General features: G+C 52.1%; 1 protein-coding gene across 9 annotated transcripts in view; it reads left to right on the top strand.

Moving 5' to 3' along the window:
- The window catches only part of CBFA2T3 (CBFA2/RUNX1 partner transcriptional co-repressor 3), a 54,821-nt gene extending 33,619 nt beyond the window's left edge, over positions 1–21,202 (top strand). For 5 of the 9 annotated variants that reach the window (XM_058155106.1, XM_058155107.1, XM_058155108.1 and 2 more), the window contains exons 2-12: positions 1,455–1,601; positions 5,561–5,638; positions 9,140–9,381; positions 10,430–10,519; positions 12,579–12,760; positions 13,554–13,804; positions 15,002–15,087; positions 16,126–16,321; positions 17,817–17,885; positions 18,819–19,009; positions 19,303–21,202. In XM_058155106.1, the coding sequence (XP_058011089.1) occupies positions 1,455–1,601; positions 5,561–5,638; positions 9,140–9,381; positions 10,430–10,519; positions 12,579–12,760; positions 13,554–13,804; positions 15,002–15,087; positions 16,126–16,321; positions 17,817–17,885; positions 18,819–19,009; positions 19,303–19,632 (1,862 nt within the window). In that variant the 3' untranslated portion in view covers positions 19,633–21,202. Of the gene's footprint in view, positions 1–1,454; positions 1,602–5,560; positions 5,639–7,296; positions 7,403–7,880; positions 8,045–9,139; positions 9,382–10,429; positions 10,520–12,578; positions 12,761–13,553; positions 13,805–15,001; positions 15,088–16,125; positions 16,322–17,816; positions 17,886–18,818; positions 19,010–19,302 lie in introns of those variants that run through there. The other 4 variants (XM_058155110.1, XM_058155111.1, XM_058155112.1 and 1 more) reach the window with 4 other exon arrangements.
- The last annotated feature ends 3,700 nt before the right edge of the window (positions 21,203–24,902 follow it).

The following is a 24,902-nucleotide window of genomic DNA, read 5'->3' on the forward strand; positions in this document are numbered from 1 at the left end:
GGAGCCTCTGGCTGACCCCAGGCAGGGCGGCAAAGGGGAGACTTTCCTTCTTTGGTTCTCCTCCGAGCCCTGGCCGGGCCGGGCTGTGAGACGCCGTGACGGATTGCCGCAGCTGCTGGCACACTTGTGCGGAGCTGTCAACTTCAAGTGCATCCTCTTTAATGGAGCCGGGAAAGAAATGAACTTGGCAGCCCTGGTGGCAGGTGCCTCTGTTTAGATGTGGCAGCTGTTCCCGCTTTCTCTCCCTGAAGTCACCCCACCTTTCTCCTGCTCTGCCCCAGCTAGGTCACCCCCAAAAAATCTTCTGGAAGGGCCGCACTGGGCAGACAGACCACCCCCTTTTGCAAGAACAACCAGATAGCAGACTTTCGCGCAGCATCTGGAACCAGCTGGCCACGGGAGGGCACAGGGGCCCAATCCCGCTCCAGCATTGTTGGCCTCACACGTTATTTGTGGCATTAAATGCCGTGCATTTTCAAAGTTCCTCCCCGCACACACCTAATTTGAAGACTAAACAGCTCATAAAACTGCAACGTCCAGCCCGACATAAATGTGCAGTGCAACCTTCAGTGCCAGTGCAGAATTCCACAGGCAGGTTTTGAAACGAAAAGGTGGAGATGATCTCAGCGGATCCCTTGTGGCGGTTAAGCCTGGAGCCGCCTGTGTGGTTGGGGCTTAGAACAAGGAATGAGCGTGGAAGCCGTGAAATACGGCTTAGCGTTACATGTGACGCAGGTCCCTGTGGCTTGTTGAACAAACCATGATTCAGCTCAAGAGGTGAATCCATTCTGGGTTATTTAAGAGATCTGGGCATACAGAAAAGTTAGTATTACTTGATAATGAAAAACTAGAGAAGAAAGTGAACCGGTGTTGTTCAACCAGATGCTGCCACCCAAGACCTCATTTTTCTGCAGGGAGGGGTGGGAGGGGATGGAGAGGGGTTTGTGACGTGTGTCCTTCAGGCTGGATTGGGGAGCCAAACACCACCCCAACATTGGGATCACATGCCTGCTGCTCCTTACAGGGTGGCCCATCTCCTGCAGGCGGGAATGCAGGCGCCGTTACGGTTTATTCAATCCTGGTAAGCCACGTTTTACGGTGGTTTGTGAGAACTCGGCCACTGAGCTGCAGGAGTCCAGACCAGGAGGGGCAAAAGCTTTAGCCCAGCTAGTCTTCCTCTGGGCATCATGATGTCATCACAGCCATTTTAAAAATCGCTTTATTTGCATGATGGTGATGGTGCTATGCAACCATCCTGTCCCTCGACCAGTTTATCTCTCTCAGGATGTTGGTCTCGACAACCGCACCTGTCTCAGCTCTGATTCCCAGGCCTTCTCGGGGAGGGGGGGTGCTCTCAGCAGGTGGTACCAGCCCAGTCTCTCTGTCCATCTCTGGCTGCACCTTCAGGCCTGGTTGCTCACACCTTCCCTCCCTTTCTCATTTTCCCCTTGCAGGCAGCGCAGAGAATCAGGCAGCCACGATGCCCGACTCGCCGGCTGACGTGAAGACGCAGTCCCGCTCCACCCCTCCGAACATGCCCCCACCATCACCAGCGGTCTCCCAGGGAGCCACGCGGCACCCCACCTTCACCTCTAACCCCAGTGAGTACCCCTTCCCCTGAGTAGGGGGAGGAAGGGAGGGGGATTTGCTGAAGGAGGCCTGGGGGTGCTCCCTTCCTCCCAATTGTTCTGGATTCTGTTGCTTGTTGCTTGAGTTTGACCGTATTAACGGGACATCTTTAAAGTAGAATTGAATGCTTTGATTGGGGGGGGAAGGGGTCAGGTCCCCCCACCCTGGATTCTGCTGCAGTGCTTTGATAGAAGGAAAGGATACCTTGAAGTGATCTCTGCTGACAGGTTCATGCAGGAAAATGCCTTTGGTGGGGGAATCACGAGTGCAAAGCAAAGCAAAATGGGATGGTTGTTTCCGCTCTCCCCTTCCCCTCCTGCAAGGACCCTCCCTTTCCTGCAATGGCCTGGGCTCATGTTTTCTTTGGGGAGGGGGAGGAGTGCTGAAGGAAGCCCCCAAAGGCAGGAGCGAGGCCGTCAGGTGCTTCTCCTGCCACACCAAACCCCACAAACAGATCATCGGCAGCCCCTCCCCCCTTTTTTGTGGAAGGGTTCTGGGCTTCTCCTTGGACCCAGAACGGCTTCGGGTGCCAGGCGGGTGGGCTTGGATGCTGTCCACCCCACCTTCTCTCTCTGGGCCCCTTTCAAATGCTGCCATATGGCACTGTAGTTGGAGTGCCAAGAAAACGGTCCCTCGCCCCACCCCGTGGGAAGCGCTGGCTTCGGCGGATGCCAGCCGGCTCCCGTTCTGCTCAGGCAGCTTCAAAGCAAAATGGGCTTTGCAAAAGGAGAGGAGCTCCTGCCCCACTGGAGCTGATGGGCAGCCCAGCAAAGGGAAGACCAGGGGCAGTGCCCAGAAGGAGAGGTGCCCTGGTCCCTGGCCTCAGATATTGCAAAGTCTTTGACAGCAATAGGAGCCTACTCTGCACATGTTCTTAGAGGGGACACATAGACCTTGGTGGGATGGATTGGAACCCTTTGTGTGTCTCAGAAATAAAAGGTCTGGCTGATCTTTGCTGGAGACCCATGAGTTCACGTGGCTCATGCCAGGCTGCTTTGCCCCAAACGATCTTTAGAATGAATCGGATGGTTTTAACCTTGGCCCCTGATGATAGGCAGCTCCACCTGCTGCCAAGGCCAACTTCACCCCATCAAAGGCAGAAACTTTGGGGTGGGGAAGAGCCGGTGGGAGAAAGGGAAAGGAGGCCACCAAAGGGGTGGCTGGGAAGACAAGGAGCCATTCTGCACTTCTTCACTTTCTCCAAAAGTTGTTGCCTTCCTGTACTTCTCTTGTTCCACTGTGGGAGGTGGGCAGTGGGGGTCGCCCTTTGGGCAGGTGGAAGGCACTCCCCTCACTACAACAGAGTCCTGCCCAGTGAGGGGGACCGCCCAGCCTTGCATGGATTTCTAGTAGCTGCTCCTGTTCTGTCTGGCAGCCTCAGATGGACCTGGAGCGAGGCTTAGGGAGCTTCCTGCATGGTCCAGGGGTCAAGGCCTGGTCCGGTCCAGAACATCATGTGCTCTTTGCACGCCACAGGAGGGGAGGCTTCCATTCTTGGTCATCCTAGTTCAGGTGTTCTCAGGTCCTATTCCCTTTGCTTAAGGTGGCCAGCCTGGAGGAGAGTCAGGCAGGGATGAGTTTTCCTGCACTCCTTAAGCCGGTTTGCAGTTTTCAAGCGCTTCTCTGGTGCCATTACGATTCGCCCACCAGGATCTGATTGTTGCCTATATCTGGATTTCGGCCTTTGACTTGGCTGGTGAGAACGCTGGGTAACTCTGGCTTGGCTGACGGCCACCACTCAGCCAGCAGCTCCCCATCCGGCAGCCCAATTGCCCATGATTCCCCCACCTTCTGGCACCACCCCCAGTCCTATGGATTGGAAGCAGCATCCCCATGGCCAAAGTGGGCAGAGACTGCGTGGCAGACTTTCCTCCGCTCGCAGGTGAACCCTCCAACGGCAGATGGGCTGCTGTCTCCGCAGGCACAGGATTCCATGCCGAAGCCCCAAAATAGTTGCTGCGAGAACACTCGAGGCGCCAGATCGCTTCCCTGTTCAGCTTCAAGCTGCAGTGCCCGGCTCAAAATTAGCAACTTCAGAACTGAGGGAGAATTCTTCCTCCACCTCCTCCTCATTCCCTCTCCTGAAGGCTGGCAGGCTGCAGGGCTGGTTCCCAGCCATTTTATGGAGGGTCTGTTTTTCACGCCCCCTCCTCGCCCCTTTCCATGCCCTGAATGAGGCATCCCCTTTGACCCAAACCTTCTCTGAGGGGCCTGTGTCCAGGTGTGCTTTTGGTTGTCCTCAGCAGGAGATGAAGAATTGGGAGTCCCATAAAGGACACCCCAACCATACCAGGACAGCTGCTTTCTCCACAAGTAATGTGTGGATGCATTTCTAGGGTTCGAAGGAGGGAAGGAGGGGAAGTGAGGAATTTCAGTCCGATCTGAGAGTTGACTTTGCAGGCAACTGGTGCTTGGCAGAGGCTGAAAGCTGTGCTATTTCCAACTCTTGGTTGAAGGTTAATCCCCTTCCCCCGGTTAGGGCGTTGCTTTCAGTAGGATCCCACAGCCAAAGGAGAGGATTCCTGATGCCCCCCTGAGCTCCCAAGCAGGCCCAGGATTGGAACCCACCCATGTGCAAAGGGAAGGCTGGGTCAGTTTTCCACCTGGTGCTTCTGCAGCTTTTCTGCAAACTCTTCCCAGGAAAGTCTGGCCTTTGGCTCAGCTGAGGAGCATCTTCTGGGCACATGGGCAGCATCAGATGAAGACCCTGTGCCAGCAAGGGCAGGAGAACGTTACACCCCAGTGTGTAAAATGTTGGTGCTAGCTTCAAAACATGCTTAGTTTGGAACCGGAATGTCCCCTTCGCATGGATGCCTGCAGACTTGAAGAGAGGCCTGACGGTTCTCGGCCACCATCCTCAGATGGAGAATCCAGCTCTAGTTGAAGTGAAGAAGCTGCAGTTCAAAGTGGTCCTAGAGTTGCTAAAATAGCAAAGTCAACCCCACTTGCTTTGGGGGCTGCCTGGACCAAGCACTGCTTTGTAGACCTTTGTCTTCAAGGCAGCAGTCCCACAAAAAGCATCCACTAAACGTGGCAGCGTTTCCTTCCTTCTTGGGCAGCAGGAGCTGACCCAATTTTCTTAATCTATAGAAAGGGGAAATAGCCCGGTCTTGTTCTGGGGAGGGACACCTGCAAGCAAGAGCTGGGCCATCCACCCTGGCTCTCAGCTGCCAACCTATTTTAGCATCTCCTGATATATTTTAAATCTTCGGGATACTGAAAATGTGTTTTTCAGAATGCAAGTTACCTGTTTCTCAGCCTGCCTTGCCCTTTCCACACTTTTAGCCAAGCCTTATGGGTTCAGGAGTCTATACTCTTAGATGGAGCTCTCTATAGATAGAAGGTGGGAAGGGGGATAGAATCATACAGCTGTTGCCAATTCCATTTGGGGGCAGTTCTGCATGGCTTCCCCTTTTGCAAAATAACTTGGTTTGTATTGAAGTGATATCCTTGTGACACGCAGCTTGATAAATGCATGACTGATGTGGCAAGGAAAGAAAGAAACGTCTTTTGCATCTGTGGGTCAAAAGGCAGCCAAGCCTGATTTGGCACGAAGGCTGCCAGTTGCTTACCTCTAGCTCTGTAACGTAAGGATAATGGGCAAGCACCTCAGTCCGGCCATCAGCAGGACTTTCACCGAGGAAGGGAAATCCCTTGAATCTGCTTGTAGAGTAGAGTTGGTCCTCTGCCATCTGCCGTAAGCAAGGAGAGGTTCCTTGTTTCGGCTTTGCTCTGCCCAGCTCGGCTGCTTCTGAGCCTCTTGAAAAGAGAAGAGAATTTTGAAGGGTTTCGGCCTTGGAAATAAAACGTCCATGTCCAGCTGGACCTCCTCACAGAGACCATAAAGCCAGACTGTCCAGCTTAGTGCGATGAAAAGGCCTCTCCCCGCCTCGGGTCTCTCCTGATAGCGTATGTTTTATTTTACTTGCAGATCGTGATGCTGGGCCGCCGATGTTTCTCCCACGCGGCCGATTTCATGGTTGCCTGAAATGGTCCATGGTGTGTCTCTGTAAGTAAGATGAAACAAACCCTCCTCTAGAGACCCAGAGGCTGCGCCCCGCTTGGCTTGTGCTGGGCAGGAGGGAGGGGAAGCTGCCAGGCACTGGGGCTGGAAAAGGGGGTGCTGCAGATCCCTCCTGGGTTGGGGCCCCTTCCCATTTGCTCCATGCAGGTCCCTAGTTAGCAGGGTAGGGCCCCAAAAGTAAAAGTGAAAGAACTGCCTTGGCGGGATCCCATCTCCACGTTTTTTTTAAGGTGCCTTGTAGGCAAAATGCAAAGCTCCTTAAAAAGAGGTGGAACTTGGATGACTCTATGGCAGCCCCCAATGTCTTGTAAAGACCTCTGCTGATCACTGAGCCAGCATAACAAGGAGTTCAATCCAGAGGATTTGAGTTTATCCCTGGCTCTCTTCTGCAAGAGGCTATTTTGAATCGGCCTTCATTTCCGCTCATGGCTATCTGTGAGGGGTCAGTGGCTTCTTGCGGGGGAGACCCCGAGGCAGCTGCACTTCAGCGTTTCTCCCTTCCCAGCCATTGCGGGGTGCAAATGGTTGAGTCAGGATGGAAAAACCCTCTGGAAATCCTCCACAACATTTATTTCCCAAGACCGAGCAAATGTAAGGCATTTTATGTTCCTTCCCTCCGGTGTTTGCTGGGAGATGCAAAAGGGCAACACTGGGGAATTTTGGTCTGTTCTTCCTGGCCTTACATGAACCATTAAGATGTCTTCAGGGAAGCTGGACCACAAACACTTTTAATAGGGTTGCTCCCTGGGACAGCTGGGAGGTTTTTAGGCATGTCCTAGCACCACATACAAGTCCAGAGAGTCCCCAGGAAGAGGCTGTTCCAATGAATGAATGAATAGAATTTATTGGTCAAGTGTGATTGGACACACAAGGAATTTGTCTTGGTGCATATGCTGTCAGTGTACATAAAAGAAAAGATATGTTCATAAAAGAAATGCCAGGATCACACAGAAGAGGCGATGATTCCAGCAAGGTTGGAGCCAATAATGCCACTCCTGCTGCTCAAGCAGACCGAGGAAGCCCACAGGACTAGTATTATCTCTAGGCTAAATTCATGTGTCACTCCGGAAGTGGCTGTTCTCCCAAGCTTTGAAGACCAGCTGAGCATAAAGATCTCATTTTGCTTCAGGTAGCTTTCCTTTGGTGTTCTCTGGTCTCCTGGTCAGTAGTCTTGAATTTGCTTGGTATTTAGCTGTAAGCTGCCAGGACTCCCTGGGGAGTCAGATAGCCTAGACATTAAGTAAAATAAAAATAGAACAAATATGCATCAGGTAATGGGGGGAAGGACGCAGGAGTGACCCTTTTTTGATCCCATCTGGACCCAGCGGTCACTCGGGTCCCCCAAGCAACGCTGCTGTCCTTCTCCAGCCTCCTCTCCACGCTTTTCAGGAACCAAACCCCAGCGCAGAATCCAGGATGTTCCTCCTGGCTGCCCAGATGCCCACCAGACAAGGTAGGGGTCCAGCAGTTGGCACCCCGACTTTTCCAAAGAAGCACCACCTTTAGCCAAGGGGAACCCCCCGTGCTGCCTCCATCGCTGAAGCCCCAGCCTCAGAGACATGTGTGAAGTTTAACTTAGTAACACACCTGTCACTGGAATAAAAGCAGTTGTGGCCGGGCGGTTATTTTCGGCACCTCTTTAGCAAGCGGCCGCTCTCGCCCTGCCGGAGAGGGAGTCGGAGCCCGAGGAAAGCAGCAAAGCTCTGGACGGCTGCAGCTTTCCACAGCTCTGTGGTGACAACGGCAACGGTTAGTGGCGTGTGATGAGTCCTGGCGAAGGCAGCCTCTTCCCTGGCCTACTTGGGAGGGATGGTTTTCAAAGGTTGGGGCCTTTGAGGCTGGCCAAGCAGCGGAGTCTGACAGTCCCTTCTCCTTTGCATGTGGGGATCCAAGCTGGCCACTCTGTTGCTCTCTCAAGGGCAACCACCTGGCTGTGCAAACGTGCCACACCTGCCGGGTTGGGAATAGCAAGAGGGTCAAAAAGACGCCACAGCTGCAAGTGTTCCACCTGGATGAAGCCGGTCCTTACCCAACCACCCCGCCCAGGTCTTCAGTCCAGGGAGGCTTGCAGAGAGCCAAGGCAGGAGGGCTGGACTGGGGTTTATTTTTCTGGCCTAAGGACATGTCCTCTTGTTGGGTCTGGAAATCGTTGGGGCCATAGGCAGACACGCCCCCTCTGCATTCCTGCCTGGACGGGAAGCGAACAAAAAACATTTTGTGTAACAAGGACTGGAAGGAGCAGAGAGGAGAAGCGATCTCGAGAGGTTGTTCGAAATGCAATAAGCTGGCCGCTGGGAGGAATCCTTCCGTGGAGTCAGAAAGCAGCCCCAGCATGCATGCCTCCGGATGGAAGTGAAGCTCGGTCTCTCCAGTGGGGCTGCCTTTTAGGAGGTACCAATCTGGGCTCTTGTAACAGAACCGGGTTCCTCTCCCTGTTTCCACCCCAGGACTCACCATCTTTTGCATTGTCCTTCTCTTGCATTGTTCCTCTTGCGTCAGCAGCCAAGGTGCATCGACTAGGAGCATCTCCAGAAACACATCAACACCTCCTGGCTAGGCTGCACAGGGGACTCTGGAGGGGCCCGGATAGCCCTCGGCCCCTCCTTCTGTAGGGAGGTCTGGAGGTCAACCTTTCTGCTTGGTATTGAATGGGACCCCTCCCCTCTTCCCATCTCACTCGTTCCTTTCTGGAGGCAGTGGGCCCAGTTTGATTTTCGGAAGCAAAGAAATCCCTCATGAAAAGTATGCTGTTCTTCTCTTCTGTGACATACTTTTAAGATTTCAATGCTTAGGATCCCTTTATCAGCTTGCTGGTTTGCTGGCCTATTTGTCTTCCTTTGCTGTCAATCTGCACAGATCTAGACTTCTAGGTATCCCCCAGAGGGAAAGGTAGGATGGTGTTTCCTTAGAGGAGGGTGTCCCTGCCTTCTTCTGGAACAGCTGCTTACTTGCCACATTGGGATCCCTCGCCCTGAATCTCGAGAGCTTCCCTGCCTGGTCAAGGCCAAAGTTTTCATCTATACCTTGACTTCAGTCCAAGCATATTTAAAGTGGTCCGTCTTAATCACCTCATTGGATCTTGCTCCTTTCTCCAAGCGATGCTCACTCAGTTCCTCAAAACCTTCTTGGTCCTTTCCAGTTAGTTTATTGCTTAATTAGTTTATTACTTATTAGTATAGGATTCCGGGATATTAAAAATGCTCGCTTTGTCCAAGCTGGGATCCCTCCCTGCGAATGAAGTGTTGGAGGAGGAGGCTCCAGGGGGTCTGGTCAAAGCCACTGAATAGTAAAAGGCATTCGACTTGGAAGGGAAAATTAGGATGCTACAGGCTCCAGCAGCACCTATCAGTGGTCTCTGGATTGCTCTCCTGGGAATAAGAGGACAGGAAGACAAAGATGAGAATGTACTTGGCGGTTCTACTTCCAGAGAATTTTGAATTTTCTCTGGTGCTGCAACTCCCTCAACGCTTCCTTCTTCCCTGGCAGTAATGAACGGGAGCAGCCATTCCCCGACGGCCATCAATGGAGCGCCCTCCACGCCCAACGGCTTCAGCAACGGGCCGGCCACGTCCTCCACGGCTTCGCTGTCCAACCACCAGCTTCCTCCAGCCTGTGGGGCTCGCCAGCTCAGCAAGCTGAAGCGTTTCCTCACCACCCTGCAGCAGTTCGGCAGTGACATCTCTCCGGAGATAGGGGAGCGGGTTCGCACTCTGGTGCTGGGCCTCGTGGTGAGTTCCAGGCCCCTTTGGGTGTGGGGTGGGTCAGAGGCTCTGAAGTACAGGCCGTCCTTGGCTTATGACCCCAGTTGTTTAGGGAGACAGTTGTTAAGTGAGCTCTGCCCCGTTTTACGACCTTTCTTGCCACGGCTGTTAAGTGAACCACTGTGGCTGTTAAGTTAGTAACATGGTTGTTAAGTGAATCTGGCTTCCCCACTGACTTTCCTTGTCAGAAGGGGATCGTGTGACCTTGGCCCACTGCAAACCGTCATAAATACGAGTCGATTGCCAAGTGTCTGAAATCTGATTCTGTGACCATGGGAATGTTGCAATGGTTGTAAGTGTGAAAAACAGTCATAAGTCCCTTCTTTCAGCGCCTTCGTAACTTTGAATGGTCACTAAACAAACTACCGTATTTGCAACCGCCATCCTTAGTCAGATGTTAGTGAAAAAACCCATGGGGCTGCTGGTTCCACTTAATACAAGTGAGCTCGTGCAGTGCGGAATCTTAACACTCCTAAAAACCCAACAAGCATCCCATTGGGGAAGCCAAGGTTTTATGCATCACACCCCTGATGCAGTCAACAGTGTGTTGAGCAGCAGGCCGGTGTGGAGCAAGGCTCTCTAGCCTTGGCAACTTTAAGACTTGTGGACTTCAACTCTCAGGATTCCTCAGCCAGCTTTGCTGGGAGTTGAGGTACACAGGTCTTAAAGTTGCCAAGGCTGGAGACCCCTTGCCTAGAGACGCGATTGGATTTTGAAGGCACGGGCTTGTTTTTGTGGCAACAGATCAACACGGCTACCATTCTGGAGTCTGTTGGCGTGCAACATGCCTGGGCCTTGTCAACCCGCCTTACCCAACCCAACCAGATGTGATGGAATTACGTTGCCCAGAATTTCCAGCAAGTTGTTTGGGAATTCTGTGTGCTACTATCCGAAAGGCATGGAAACATGTCAAGTTGGTCAGCAAAGCTGACCGTGAAGAAGACGGCCTGAATAAAGGCCCTTGTGGCTTCATTGTGAATTTGTCCATTGACCTCTTTTGATGTTCATCTCGCAGAATTCCACACTGACCATTGAAGAATTCCATTCTAAGCTTCAGGAGGCCACAAACTTCCCCCTGCGCCCTTTCGTCATCCCGTTCTTGAAGGTAAGACTCCCACCCCACCCCACCCCGCATGATTCGAGACCCATTGATTCGTTTCCGAAGGGGAACTTTTCTATTTGAACAAGAGGAATGGATCACTGTGAGCTGAGTGTTCCAGCCCTCTCAAAGTCCCACAATTTCATTCATGTAGTGCATTTGAGAGCATGCAAAAAATGCATGGAAAACTTTTATTTTGGAAAACCCTGCTGGGTGGTCAGCACAGCCACCGGTAGATGATCCTCCCTTACAGATCTCAGTTGGTTTCCTAATAGCGGGACCAAGGAAAAAATGAGGATGAGTCAGAGCGGAGCTGTCTTCTCCCATGGAAAGTGGGTGGCGTTCCCAAGGATGCAAGATCATCAAGGAAATTACTCCAAGATGCCGAGGAGAGTCTGTTGCAAGCCTTTTGCCTGTGGAAATTCCCAGGACAATCTCCGAGGCTGAGGAGCTGCGCCCAGGCTAAAAGTGACCATTCTGGTTCAATGGACAAACAAACCCTTTGACTGGACAAATCTCCAAGTCTCTTCTGATGGGCAGGAATTCTCTACTGCAGGAGTCTCCAACCTTGGCAGCTTTAGGACTTGTGGTCTTCAAGCTGGCTGGCTGAGGAATTCTGGGAGTTGAAGTCCACAAGTCATAAAGTTGGAGACTCCTGCAGTAGAGAATTTCTGACCACCAGAACAGGAAGTGGAAGCTTAGCTGAGCGAAGGGCAATCAAGACCCCCACAGGGGTAGCAGTCTGCCAAGCTTCTCTCCACCACCACCTCCACTTCTGTGGGTCCTTCTCTCCTCTTGCACTGATTTCTCCAGCCCAGCCCAGCCCTTGTCAAATATTTTTGCTTGGAAGAATTGCATGACTCCAGAAGGCAAACCTCCACTGGACAGCAAGGAAATGTGTTCTTTGAAAATCTTGTTTTCTAAAAGCATCGTAGCTTTAACTGAGAGTTCAGTTTCTAGATTTATTGAACATTTCTGGAGAAGCAAGTTGTCCTTCAGGAGAACTTTGCTCCTAAAAATACCAGCTGGCCTTGCTGGCTCTTTAGAGGTCTAAAAGGAAGAAGCCCTGACGTTCTCCTCTCGTCTTCCTTGCCCAAGACGGCATCAAAAGAAGGCTGACAGCCCTGAGTTCACAGCCTTCCAGCTTGACCACCTTGGGAGTAAGGATGAAAGCCCCCCCCCACACGCCCAGCCCCCCCCCAGTGATCCCAATTCAACCCTGGTTCCTTTGGGCTACTTGTTCCATGGAGCCCACTTGGGTGACCAACAACATGTCTTGATTGGTCTCCACAGCCTTTGGGGAAAACCGGTCCTCTCTCTGGCAGAGGATTGGGGCCGCCTGCCAGCCCTGGTGCCTTTCTGCCGGTGCTGCCTCCAAAGGAGCCTCCCCACGCCTTCTTTCTCCCGGCCTCCTCTGCTCTCCAGCACCCTCTCCCAGCTGTCTTCCACCCGGGGCTCCAGATGCTTCTCATTACACTAACTCAGAGCAGGCGGCCCCCAGCATGCCTTTCCCAGAGATGTTATTTATTCCTTTTTATTATTTTTCTTTCTGGAAACGTGGAGCCGAGGCAGAGAGAGGGAGGTGGTGGTGGTGGTGGAGGAGGAGGAGGTGGAGGAGGTTTGCTGTCCTGGAATCCACAGAGGGGCATTTTATCAGCTCGAATGTGTTCAACAGATGGCGGTTTGGCCGGCCATCGGCTGCTTAAGTAGGAAACCAGGGTTGGCTTGTGGCAGGACTTTGCTCGCCTGCTTAATCACTTTGGTGGATGCTCCTCCCTGGAGCCAAGTTCCAGGAGAACCTCACGGGGCGGGGAATAAAGCAGTTGTGTTTTATTTACAAACACTTTCTGCTAAAAGCATGGGAGGTGGGAATAAGGGCCCTGCAGATCCTGAGAACCATTGGAGGAGGGCCAGAGGACTTTCTCTGGAAAGATCATAAGATGAGACCCCAAAGAGCTTCCTGCTTAGAGCAGGAGCTCCTATCCAGGAAGATTCCTGTGGAAACCCCACGTAGAGGAGAGGCTCCCCCCTTGCTCTCTCTTCATGGTTTATCTTGCCCGCTTAGGCCAACCTGCCCCTGCTGCAACGGGAGCTTCTCCACTGTGCCCGCATGGCCAAGCAGAGCCCGGCCCAATACTTGGCGCAGCACGAGCAGCTCTTGCTGGATGCCAACGCCTCCTCACCCATCGACTCCTCGGAGCTGCTACTGGAGGTCAACGAAGGGGTCAAAAGGCGGACGCCAGACAGGTAGGAGGCCAGCGTGAGTGAAGGGGGGAGGGCAGGGGTGGGCCTCCTAGGCTGGGGACAGCCTTACCAGCCTTACCAGGCATTATTCTTAAGAAGGACTTGCATGGCGCTTTGTAGAGGCCAGGTCCTCATCCGGGAGGGTCACAGTCTAAAACAGCAAAGGGGGCTGATAGGTGGAGGAAGGAGCATCTCCATGGCAGCTGGTGACCCCACTGGGAAAGAGGCGAAGCCATTCTGGGTCCTTCGGCTCCCTTCATTAGCAGGAAACCCATCTCCAGGCATCTTTGCCCCTCAGGGTGGCCGACATAGAGCGAGGATCCAAGCTCATCCAGGAGCTTGAAGGATTGATTGCCTGTCTCAACTGGGAAGCAGGGAGCCCCAGTCTCCCCATGGCTCCCCTTATCAGAGTGATCAAGGTTAGGGGACCACACAGCTCCAAAGATATATGGGTGAATTCACCAAGCTTTAGGTCGGCCTTAATCCTGAGCATTATTCACCCACCAAAAAGGTGACCAAAAAGGAAATGGTTGAACTGTAAACGTCCCTCCAGAGAAGAGTCCAGGGACTGCTTCTAAAGGACCAGCCAGTTGGAGATGTCCAGGAAGAAGCATTAAAGTGCTGGGGTCACTTCCAGGGGGGTTTGTCATTCAGTCGGTGGTCACAGAGGCTGTGTGAACCTGGTCGTTCTGGGAAGCTGGAACAGGCTGTCTTGGGCACTGCTTGCCTTCTGTTTGGGCAGCCTGGAAAATTTGCTGTAGTGCCCTGATCGTGGGGTGTTTTCTTTGTGGCACAGGACCAAAGAGAACGGCTTGGACCGCGACTCCCTGCATCCAGAGCACCTCAGCAAAAGGCCTTGCACCCTAAGCCCTGCCCAGCGGTACAGCCCCAGCAATGGGCTCAGCCATCAGCCCAATGGGCTGCCCCACCCCACCCCTCCTCCCCCCCAGCACTACCGCCTGGAGGACATGGCTGTGGCCCATCGCTACCGGGACACCTACCGCCCTCCAGATCCTCGGGACCTTCGGGAGCATCCCCGGCCAGCCGGTGAGAGAGCACACGGGAGCAGCGGGCGGGGGGAGGCCAGCAGGGAAAAGTGGCCTTGGTGGGCGGGTCCCCAAAAAGAGAGGAAGCTTGAGCACTGCAGGATTGGACCCAGGCAATGGAGGATCCTTGGAAGAGCTGGGAAGAAGAGAGAAGGATGGTGCGCAAAAGAGCTTAGTTGGGGCTCACCATCCCCTCCCCCCCTGCACCCCTCCAGGTTTAAGTAGGGGTGGAGAACAATGCTTGCCAAGCAGACAAAGGGGGTCTTTGCTTCTTTGCTGCAAACAAAGCTCCCCTCTTTAGGAGATGGCAGAAGCAAAGAGCACCTCTGATGATGTCCCTGCACAGCAGGGGTCCCGGAGCCCCCTGCAAGCCATCAAAGCAAAGAGGTTCCTGGGCAGAGGTGATATTCAGCAGGTTCTGACCAGTTCTGGAGAACCGGTAGCGGAAATTTTGAGTAGTTTGGAGAACTGGTAAATACCACCTCTAACTGGCCCCGCCCCCGTCTATTCTCTGCCTCCCGAGTCCCAGCTGATCGGGAGGAAATGGGGATTTTGCAGTAACCTTCCCCTGCCACACCCACCAAGCCACGTCCACAGAACCGGTAGTAAAAAAATTTGAAACCCACCACTGTTCCTGGGACACTCCTCAGTCTTTAAATATGGTGAAACACCCAGGAAGTAGTCATCCTAGCAGTATGTCATGAACAGAATTTGGTTTAAAATGACATTCTATAGAGCACTGCACACCAGAACAACTAGAAACAACAGTTTTTCCCCGAATACCCTCTCTCTGCTAAACAAATAATTCCCTCCAGACTGTCGAACTATTGACTAAATCTGCACTACTATTAATCTTCTCATCGTTCCCATCACCCATCTCCTTCCACTTATGACTGTATGACTGTAACTTTGTTGCTTGGATCCTTACGATTTATATTGATATTGTTTCCTGATTGCTTATTTGTACCCTATGACTATCATTTAGTGATGTTAAGTGTTGTACCTTGATGAACGTATCTTTTCACAATCACACTTGGCCAATAAAGAATTCTATTCTATTCAAATGGAATTCAGTCCTTTCTGGGGAGGCAGTTGTGGAAGTTGGGCCTGCTGACAGGAATTTGGGGGAATGGCCTGTGGTTCCCCAGGGACTGGTGGCTTCTGGGAGGGTTGAGGTCCTGTCCTTCCATCCCTGCAGCCGTCCACAGTTCCCGGCAAGAGGAGGTGATCGACCATCGGCTGACTGAGAGAGAATGGGCTGAAGAGTGGAAGCACCTCAACAATGTACGTACAACGGCTTTAAATTTTAATTGTTTATTGAATTTGTACATCTCGTGTGACTCTGGGAAGCTCATGACCATTAAAAACATCAGATACCATAAAAAGTATGAATAAACACAATGACTATACAAAACCACTATTAAAAACTCAAGGAAACCTAAAACCTAACCACATCGGTAGCTGAGTACCAAACCTCACATCCATTTAATACAAGCCTTGCCAAGACTCAGCGCCACTGTTGGCTCCCCAGAGACAAGGCCCCAGGACAGTCTTCGGGCCCTTCCTAAAGGCCGGCAGGACAGGAGCCCATCTTGGTCCTGGCAAGCAATGATGTTCCAAGGGTGGGCACCGTGATTGACAATCCCTGTCACTGGGTAAGAAGCTACTGTAGGAAGATCAAACCTTGTGGTCTGGCTTATGATCCAACCAGCAGAGGCTTGCAAAAGGGTTACCAGAACTGGGGGAAATCCGCAGGTTCTGCTGGTGGAGGGTGGTCTGCCTGGAAGTTGAACACCTCGGGAGAAAATGAAACCTTGGCAATTGGTCCGTGGGAGCTGCTGCGGCCCTTTCCTGTTGTGCCTTGTGAATCCCAAGCCTGCCCCTCCCCCCCTTCCCTGCTCCGATCCTGAAGCATGGATGAGTCAGTCGCTTTTTTTCTATTTACTTGGCCTCCCCCTTTTTCTGATCTGAATGAAGCACTCTCAAGATAGCAAACAAGAGGGTCCCCCCCCCCACCTTATTTCCAGTCACTTCTGCCCTGGTTCATTCATCAGATGCAGATTGCATGAGAAATAACCCACAAAGTTTAGGAGGGGCCAGCAGAAAAGGAGAAGCAGCTGAGGGTCAGTTGCAACTGACCCCCAAGCAGGCTAGATGGATGGGAGGGTCCCTCCTGAGCTACCTGGTGAAGGAGGAGGAGGGGGGCAGGGAGGGAAGGGGGAGATGGAGAGCAGTGCTGTTTTTTCTCATCTGCACAATGGGCTGGAAAAGGAGACCAGGCTGTCCCAGGCAGCCTGTCACATGTGGTCTTCCTCCCTGCAGCTCCTGAACTGCATCATGGACATGGTGGAGAAGACACGCCGGTCCCTCACCGTTCTGCGCCGCTGCCAGGAGGCTGACCGTGAGGAGCTCAACCACTGGATCCGCCGCTACAGCGACGCTGAAGACATGAAGAAGGGGCCGAGCCCTGCCAGCCGCCCCCTCAGCAGCACTGCCAACCTGGAGGCGCCACTGCTAGGTACGCCAGCAAGGGAGGAGGTGGGCTCAGCCCCCCCCCCCCCGCCCTCCATGGAGGCCACCCTCCTCCCGTTCTGAACAGGGTCTTGTCTGTGGAGGGAGCTCCTTCTGCCTGCCATAGGCTCTCTCTGGAGTCGGGCCTTTCCAACAGCCCTCACTTCCAGGGCCTCTTGGAAGAACGGAGGGGTGTGTGGGGGGGGGTGAGAGAATGGGGAGGCAGAGGACAACTAGGCTGCCATCCCACCTCCATCTGTCATGACTGCACTAAAAACTGGGAGTGAGTGGAGAGGAACCTTTCCTGCATTCTCCTTGCCTCAACATCTGCTGGGGCATCTGATGAAAACAAAGTCCAGTTTGTGTGGTCTGAATTGTGGTTTAAGGAGTAAGCCCCATCAGCTGGGTTTGCAGAACAAGCCAAGCCATCCCCCACATTCTGCCAATCAGAAAGGCTGGGCGAATTATTTTGGATTATGATTGTTAGTTTTGATACCCTGCATTTTGTTCTGGGAAGTCGGGGTGGAGGGTGGGGGTAAGGGGAGGGAACTGGGGGGTTTGAGGGTAGAGATGGAGTGATGGTTAATGTACAGGGATTATTGAAGATGTATAAATATAATTAATGTAGGGTCGGGTCTGCCCAGTTACCATTTTAGAACGGTGGGGAGGGAGAAAAGAGGAGAGAGTAGGAGGTAGGAAAGAGGAGAAGAGGAAGGAAGAGGGGTAGAAGAGGGAGAAGAAAGGTGTGGGGTGGAGGGAGGAGAGGATGTAGATAAGAGAAGGAGAGGAAGGTTTGGAAAGTAAAAGAAGGTAGAAGAGGGAAGAGTGTTAAAAAGGGGGGTGGTGACTGGGCAAGCCCGACTAATTGTATATAACTGTACATTGGATGAATTATTTGATACGATTGTAAAAATAAAACTTTTTTTTAAAAAAAAAAAATAAAGGCTGGGCGAAGCCACCTTAAAGCTGATGAAAGCAAGCCACGGGATGGGCTGAATGTAAGGTCTAACTTAGTCAGTCTAGAATGAATTCTTAGAAGTCCTGGATGCGTTCCACCAACTGAGATGACTTTCAAGGGGTCACACCTTGGGCAAGGGTTTTTATGTGGCTGTTAGGAGGGATCCCCTCTTTGCACCACTCTGCTGCCCACTAGGGTGCCCCAGACTTTCTCCCTGGTATCCACTTGGCTTCTGGGCACCACAGCCTCTGAGCTCAACAGAGCTGGACCCTGATCCTTGCTGCCAAGATCCTCATGTGGTATTTCCCCCCCACACCTCTTTGCAGATGCCTTTGGGTGCCCACCCCCCTCTTGGCTGTTAGTCATAAACAGAGGCTTCCCCAGAGGCAGCCACAATCCCCCCCCTCCCCGCAACTCTCCAGGGTCCAGTCAGGGATGCCAATAAGACAAGCTTGACCATGCTTGAGTTTTTCAAAGCATTAAATAGCAAGTCAGTTCATTCAACGCTTCTAAACAGATTTTTCTCATTCTGCTATTTCCCCAGATGCTCATCGTGAATTTGTATCCAGGCCCCTGTCTGGCTACATGCCGGAAGAAATCTGGAGAAAAGCTGGTGAGTTTTGGGGGAAGTGAGGAAACACTTCTCGCAGAAAATTGGCTCTTGTGTTACCAAGCAAAAGCCAAAAAAATATCCATGGGACGAGCAATCTCTGGAACCCCCCTGGCTCTTTACCCCCACCAAGGGCTGGGCAGGTGCCTCTTTGGGCTGGAATCCCCCCCCCCGTGGTGCAGCTATCTGAAATAGCTGATTGTGTTCTGGTGGGCTCCCCCCGCACCAGAAAATGGTGCAGAGGAATCCGTGGCCAGCCTTGCTTTCCCACCACAAAAAATGGGGTGAAGTGGGGTTTGGTCCCTTTGGGGTGCAATGCAATCTCTGCTTAAACATCAGGACGGGAGGAGGGATTAAAGTTGCCTCTTTCCTCTGACGGATTCTGCCACTGAATTTGCACAGCTCCCTTCATCATGCCAGCTCAAAAGCTAGCTAGTGGCTCCTTTCATACAACAACAAATGTACTAGTGGAGCACTAGCCTCAGTTAGCTTTTTCTTGTAGGCAAATCCAGGCTACAATTCAGTGGGTTGGGTGAAACCTGAAAATGGCTTAGTCAGTCATCTGGTGGGGGCTGTTGTGTGAATGCCACTTGGGTGGCTTGGCTTGTCCCGGTCTCCCTGGGGAGGGTCTGTAAGAATGAATTACGAAGGGGGTGAAGCTGTTTAGGGTAGAAACAGCAAGACCTGTTTTTTGACAGTGTGGTGCTTATTTTAGAGTTTAAACTACAGTTCTTATAATTCTCTCCTGAAACTAGCTGCCAGTTTTAGCAATCCAGGTCAGTGTGGCCTGAAAGGGCCACAGAAGGGGACCCTGGGGCCACAGATTGACCCTCCTTTTTTGGGGAAGATCTCAAACCTCCTTCAAAGCAGCAGCGTGTTGCTTTCTTTGGTGTTACCTGCCCTGACTGAGGCCCCTCTATGATTTCTGCCTTTCAGAAGAAGCCGTGAACGAGGTAAAGCGTCAGGCCATGTCGGAGCTGCAGAAGGCCGTCTCGGACGCGGAGAGGAAGGCGCACGAGCTGATCACTACGGAGCGGGCCAAGATGGAGCGGGCCCTGGCCGAAGCCAAGCGCCAAGCCTCCGAGGATGCTTTGACCGTCATTAACCAACAGGAGGACTCCAGTGAGGTAGTGACTCTCTCTAGTCCCGACCTGGAGCCGAGGGCCAGAGTAACGGGCTGCAAGCAGCCATGACTCGGAGCCAGGCGTGTGTTGGTCTCGTGGCTTCCCCCCTGTGGTTTGGCCTTGTCCTAAACTGTAGGAGTTGAGCACAGTCTGGAGCGCAGCCACAGCCCTTTGTGAATCCGCCACGGGAGAGACGGACCGTGTGTCTGGTGCCTGGTGAAGAGTAGAGGGCCTCTTGTCCCCCACGCTTGTCTTTCGCTCCACGCTGATCTCTGTGCTTTCGCCTTCTCCTGCAGAGCTGCTGGAACTGCGGGCGCAAGGCCAGCGAGACCTGCAGCGGATGCAACACTGCGCGCTACTGCGGCTCCTTCTGCCAGCACAAAGACTGGGAGAAGCATCATCACGTCTGTGGACAGACCCTTCAGAGCCTCCAATCTTCTGTCGGGACGGGCTCTTCCGGCCCGGTTGGGCTGCCCGGGGCTCCCGCCCAGCCAGACGGGGTGGCCGTGACCAGTTCCATCCCCGGCGTGGCCCTGGGAGGGAGCTCGAGCGATCCAAGCTCTGCCACCGTCTCGCGTTCTGGCACGCCAGCAACCCCAGCCCCGTTGGACACCACGTCCCGCTAGGCGAGAGACACAAGGGAACCATCACTGCTGCTGCTGCTACCACTGTTCTCCAAATGGGGAAAAAACAAAACAGAAAACTGCATTCAATGCAAATCCTCAGCTACCTGACACGTGTTTGACCTCCAGAGCAACCTCTAACTCTACGACAGAATCCTCACGAATCCTCAGACCTGGCTTTAAATGGAGTTAAGGCAAGCGCCGAGCCTCGTCCGTTCTTCAAAGACAGTGATGACGATGGGAGACTCGACTTCCCACCCATGGGATGTGGGGGAATTGAAGGTGGATTGTTGTTTTTCTTTTCTTTTTCTTCTCCTCCTCCTCCTCGGATGAGGCATCAGCAGGTATCCCCACCTCTTGACTTGGGGACAGGGAAGGGCAACGGGACGAGGCTCCCTCCGCCTCCTGCCGGAGGTGCGTTCATGGAAATAAAAAGAATGAAAGCCCCTACTCCCGAAAGAGAAAAGGGGCAGAAGAAGGCAGGGAAAAATGGATTTCAGTTACAAAAAGCAAGCCTTTTTTTTTCCTTTTTGTAAAAAAATAAAAATAGACAATAAAAACATCAAACTCTTTGGCTTTAAGTAAAACAGAAAGAAAAAAAATCCAAAAAGTACCCACAAAACCAAGTAAAGGAAGCTTACCTGTAAACTACCTTGCTAGTTAGCCAAGAAATACCATTTTCACCTCTGCTCCAAAGGAAATCCAAAAACAGAAAAAAAAAGAATCCAAACTTTTTTCCACTGCCAAAGTTTCTTTCTTCCTCCCCTCCCCCTTTTCTTCCTGCGATTGACTTCTTCTTCCTCAGTACAGAGGCTTTATTTATTAGGTTTTTGTGAACAGAGGAGTCCCGCATCTCTCTGCAACTTTCTACCCACCGCTTGGCAGAGGCCGCGGCTGCCACGGCTGGTGTCATTTCTACGCCTTTGTGTTCCTGGAGGGGAGAGGGGAAGGGGGGCACCTCATTGCACACGGACCTCGGCCTACTCCGATGTCATCCTGGAGACGTGCAACCGTGGGATTCGGAGAAATTTTCGTAGAATAAAACAAAAAACAAAACCAAGTATTCAACACTTTTGTGAGTGTGAGGAGGTGCGTTTGTATGTATATGTGTGACAGAGAGAGGAGAGAGAAAGTGTGAGGCTATCAAAACCTGTTGTGTTAAACAGCCACCACACAGCCTGTTCCAGATTCAGCCCTGCCTGCCTGCCTGCCTGCCTTCCCTTGGCTAGTTTGGTTCCCGGGCAGAAGATCTCTGCTTTTCACCTCTATCACCTAACTCCCCCCCACCCCTTCTCTGCTCTCCAGCCATCTTCCCAGGCAGGTGTTTTGCCGTTTCCTTCTTCAGAGAGGCGTCTTCTCTTTTCTTCTCCTCTTCTGAAGACCGGGCGCCTCCTTCCCTCCCTCCTGCAGCTCCTGCAGCCTTTGGTCTTCCGATGCCATTCTGGGTTCATCAGGCTCTTTCTGGAGGAAACCAACAGATGTTTGCCTGGGGAGGAGGTGGGAGGGGAGGAGGAAACCACAGTATCCAATGGTCACATTCTTTGCATCACTGTACAAAGCACTGAGGACGGGAGTGCAATATGGGGGGGAGGGGGGAACGGCATGGCTGCAGGGGGGGACAGGGGGGGACTCCTTACAGATGGCCCAGCCAGGAGTTCAGGGCAGAAATGTTGTACTTTTAATGTGAATGTAAATAGTCTTTGCAAAAAGTTCCAAAAATATTGCTAATAATCAGAATGGTGATGATGGTGAGGAGAAGAGACATTTGGCCAAATAATGGAAACAGACAACCACGAAAGGATGTCGCAGGTGGGGAAATGGGATTTTCCTAGGAAGAGCCACTGCTGTGCTCAGGAGAAGGGGGAATTTTCTAGACGTGCAGAACTCGGAGTTTTCTCAAGGAATCTTTTTTATCCCCCTTAAACAGCCTCGTCCAGCTTCCTCCCCTTCCAGTTGCTTGGCCTGCAGGCCTTTCTGGCTGGGGAGCATGAGGGTTGTCGTCCAATACCTCCAGAGGTCATCCAAATGGGATGGTGCTACCATTATTCCAGCCACTGCCTCCATGGTACTTCTTGCCTTCATCTTATGTTCCTCCTCCTCCTCACTTCTGACTGGCCCCTCACGTCAACCCCGGGTCCACTCCAGCCTGGGAAAGGGTCAGGCAGGGAAAGAGACCGAGGTCTCCAGAGCATTGCAGGGTTTTCTCCCAGTTCAGGGCGTTCCTTCTGTTCTCTCCAAATTCAAGCATCTCCACACCTCTTCTTCTCCTCTGGCCACATATATGAGGCATTTCTTTCACCAGAAGGAACGGTTATTCTTGCAAGGGGCTCATCTCTCTCAGTTAGACGGAGTTGCATAATGTGGATTATGGGTTCGCTTTGAACTACTGTGGTTTGCACTTCTGAAGCCCTGGAGTCCTGACCCTGTGCTGGTTGAGGTCTTGATGTTCAGAGAGGTGATGGGTCAAGGGGAGAGGGGATTATGGCCATCTTGGGCTGGCTGGTCCGTCTCTTGTTTGGCGTGCCAGCAGTCTTTTTTCTGGGCAGTGGCTGTGTTGTTGTCTCTTTCTGACTCACTGGGAACCCAAAGGCAGGCAGGAATTCTTGGGAATTTACAGTATCCCAAGAGATAAATAGGTTTTCGTGCAAATTAAAAGCAAATGGGGAAGAGAAGGGAATGTCTCTGCCAGAGTTTCAAGTAAGTCTCCCAATTCTCAGAGCTATGATAAAATGTTATCACTTAGATTTCACTTGACATGATGGCCTGAATTGGTGGCCAGTGTAGCGGTGGCAGCTGAATTAAGTGTCAGTGAGTTCGGAGGGATCTAATCTGAGCCAGAGTGTTTTGGGCTGCAGCCTAGGAATGCCTTGAAGCCCATCTGCAAACTCTTACTTGTGAATGAAGCCAGTTGCAAAGCTAAAAGCAGGGCGACCTTTTTACAAGGAAAAGGCCACTTTGTAAATGTGGGAAATTGTACATCCTTTTGGGCTGGCTCAGATCAACTTCACGCAGCTATTTCCAAGTTGACTTTTCCCAGGGATTTTGACAGGCTGTTGAATCCATCTGTGAGCCGGCGCTCTGCGTCGTTCCTGAGAATCTCTGAAAAACGAGCCAAACCAGGGAATCCTTTGCTCATATTGCAACATTGATTTGGGTTATTTGTGAGGAAGGCAGTTGGTACTGAATGTGCCACGTGAAAAAAAAACCAATTTGCTGTAACTATAGGTTGCTCTTGTCTTCTTGAGCGATAATTTCATGGGTCTCCTGTAGATCAAAGGATGCATTGCTTCTTTAGCTGGTTGATGATTTTTGCTCCATCCTTCTTTGCTTCCTTCTTCTTTCTTTATGCTTCCACATAATGAAAGTTCCCAACTCTTGAGACGGAGATCGCTTCTTTCCATGCTGACTCAGTTTACGATGCCCTTGAATTCCCTTCTTTGCAGCTCTCCATCTCTTAATCCTTCTCTGCTAGGGAGATTTATCTTTTCTCCTGGGAAGAGGCTGGGATGACTTCAGAAGATGGGCCTTCTCCCTGTGGGTCACTAGTGGTGTGATCCAATAGGGCCACTGTTATTTGTGGGCTTGATTTACAGGTCGGTATAATGGCAGGAAGAAGCCATCGGGTAAAGCAGGCATACTTCTCCCCTGCTGATCCTGAGTGATCGGCTCCCTTTGCCTGCGGAGCAAATAGGAAGGAAAGGATCTGCTTGGCTCATCAGTTGGGTCTCCAGGGTCAAGGGGACCATGTGGATGCCACCAGCGTGATGGCTTCCTCGTGTGAGAACATGAGGTGGGAAGAGTAGGCTGGTTTGTCCTGAAGGAAGGAAGCTGTTCCAGAGGCCTGTGGGAGCGGACTGAGGTCACATCCCCATTTTCTTGAAAACAGATGCTCTTCCCATGTGAGGGCTCTGCAGATGGCCAGCGCGGCTGTGTCATGGTGACCAGATGGGTCCTTCTGTCTCTCAGGATAGAACCTTGGCTCAGAGAGTGGAACACAAGGCAAAGAGGAAAGAAGCACAGAGCAGCTGGTGGAAAAATAATCCCAGCACCAACCTAGCTTTAAAGACTTTGCTGAACCTCATCAGCTGGAAACCAATCCATCACCCATCCTCACGTAGTCTTCCGCCCCCCTCCCCTCCCCTCCCCAGCCCAGAGCTCTGGTTCAGGATTAGGGGTGGAGAACACGATCCCAATCCTTCTCTGTGGCTCTCACTCATTTCCTCATAGTTCTTGTGGATGGGGAGCTCAGAGAACCAAAGTTCTCCTTCATTTGAGTTTCAAGCTGGCTCACCTCTCACAGCCGGCTCTCTTCCTGGCAGGAAAGCACACTGGATTCGGGTCAGAGGTGGCACATTCCTGGGTCTTGTCCCAGGCCTCGAGTGTCTCTGCCAAAAGACTCGGAAGCTGCCAGTTACAGGGCAGAAAGGAGCCCCCATCCTCCCCAGGGTGGAGGAGAAGCACTGTTCTCAGGGTGCCCAGCAAGCAAATCGCTCGTAGAACTGTGCAATACTTGAATCAAAGGGTTTGGGGATGAGGAGGGCCATTGCTTGTACCGAGCAAGATGGGAGCATGTGTGAATGCTTGTAAAGATGTGTCAAAAGAGGAAAATCATAGAAATCTAAACAAATCAAATTAAAAGCAAAAGAGAACCCAGGTCCCCTCTTCCTCCCCCCACCCGCCCCACCTCGGTGTTTATGGGTTTCTGTGGCCATTCCAGAGAAATGACTAAGTGGTAGAAGGGTTGAGTTTGGGGAGCCCTTCTCTTGGCATGCTCTCCTTCCCCCCTTTCCCCTGTGGTTTCCTGCTTTCTCTAAATGTACTGTATGTTTGACCCGTGGAAGATGTAAACTTTATGATTCAGGTTATGTCTGTTCTTAACTCTGTATCTGTGTAATAAAGATGGTTTAATATCATGCAATTGTCTCCATTTCTCCTGTGTCCACAAAAGCCCACTTGCACACCGCAGCAGAAGAAATGAAAGAACGACCTTGCAGTCCGCTTAGATTCCCAGGCCAGCACCTCAGCTTGAGATAGCTCCCAACAGGCTTTAAATAGCCAGCATAGGAGTGGGGAAGGCTTCTTTCGCCCAGCTCGCTAAGCCAAACCCAAAGTAGCCACCTTAGGGCTTAGCCGTACAAGTCCGGCCACTGAAACCCAGCAGGAGATAGGGAATCCGGGGTGTGCGAGATCAAGTGTTTGGTTGGATCTGGCTTAATGAGATGCAGGTTCCCCCCCAACTACGTCCCATTCGACCAAACCTTTCATAGGTCTTT

This window comes from Ahaetulla prasina, chromosome 12, assembly GCF_028640845.1.
Source record: "Ahaetulla prasina isolate Xishuangbanna chromosome 12, ASM2864084v1, whole genome shotgun sequence".
In the NCBI taxonomy this organism is placed as follows: Eukaryota; Metazoa; Chordata; class Lepidosauria; order Squamata; family Colubridae; genus Ahaetulla; species Ahaetulla prasina.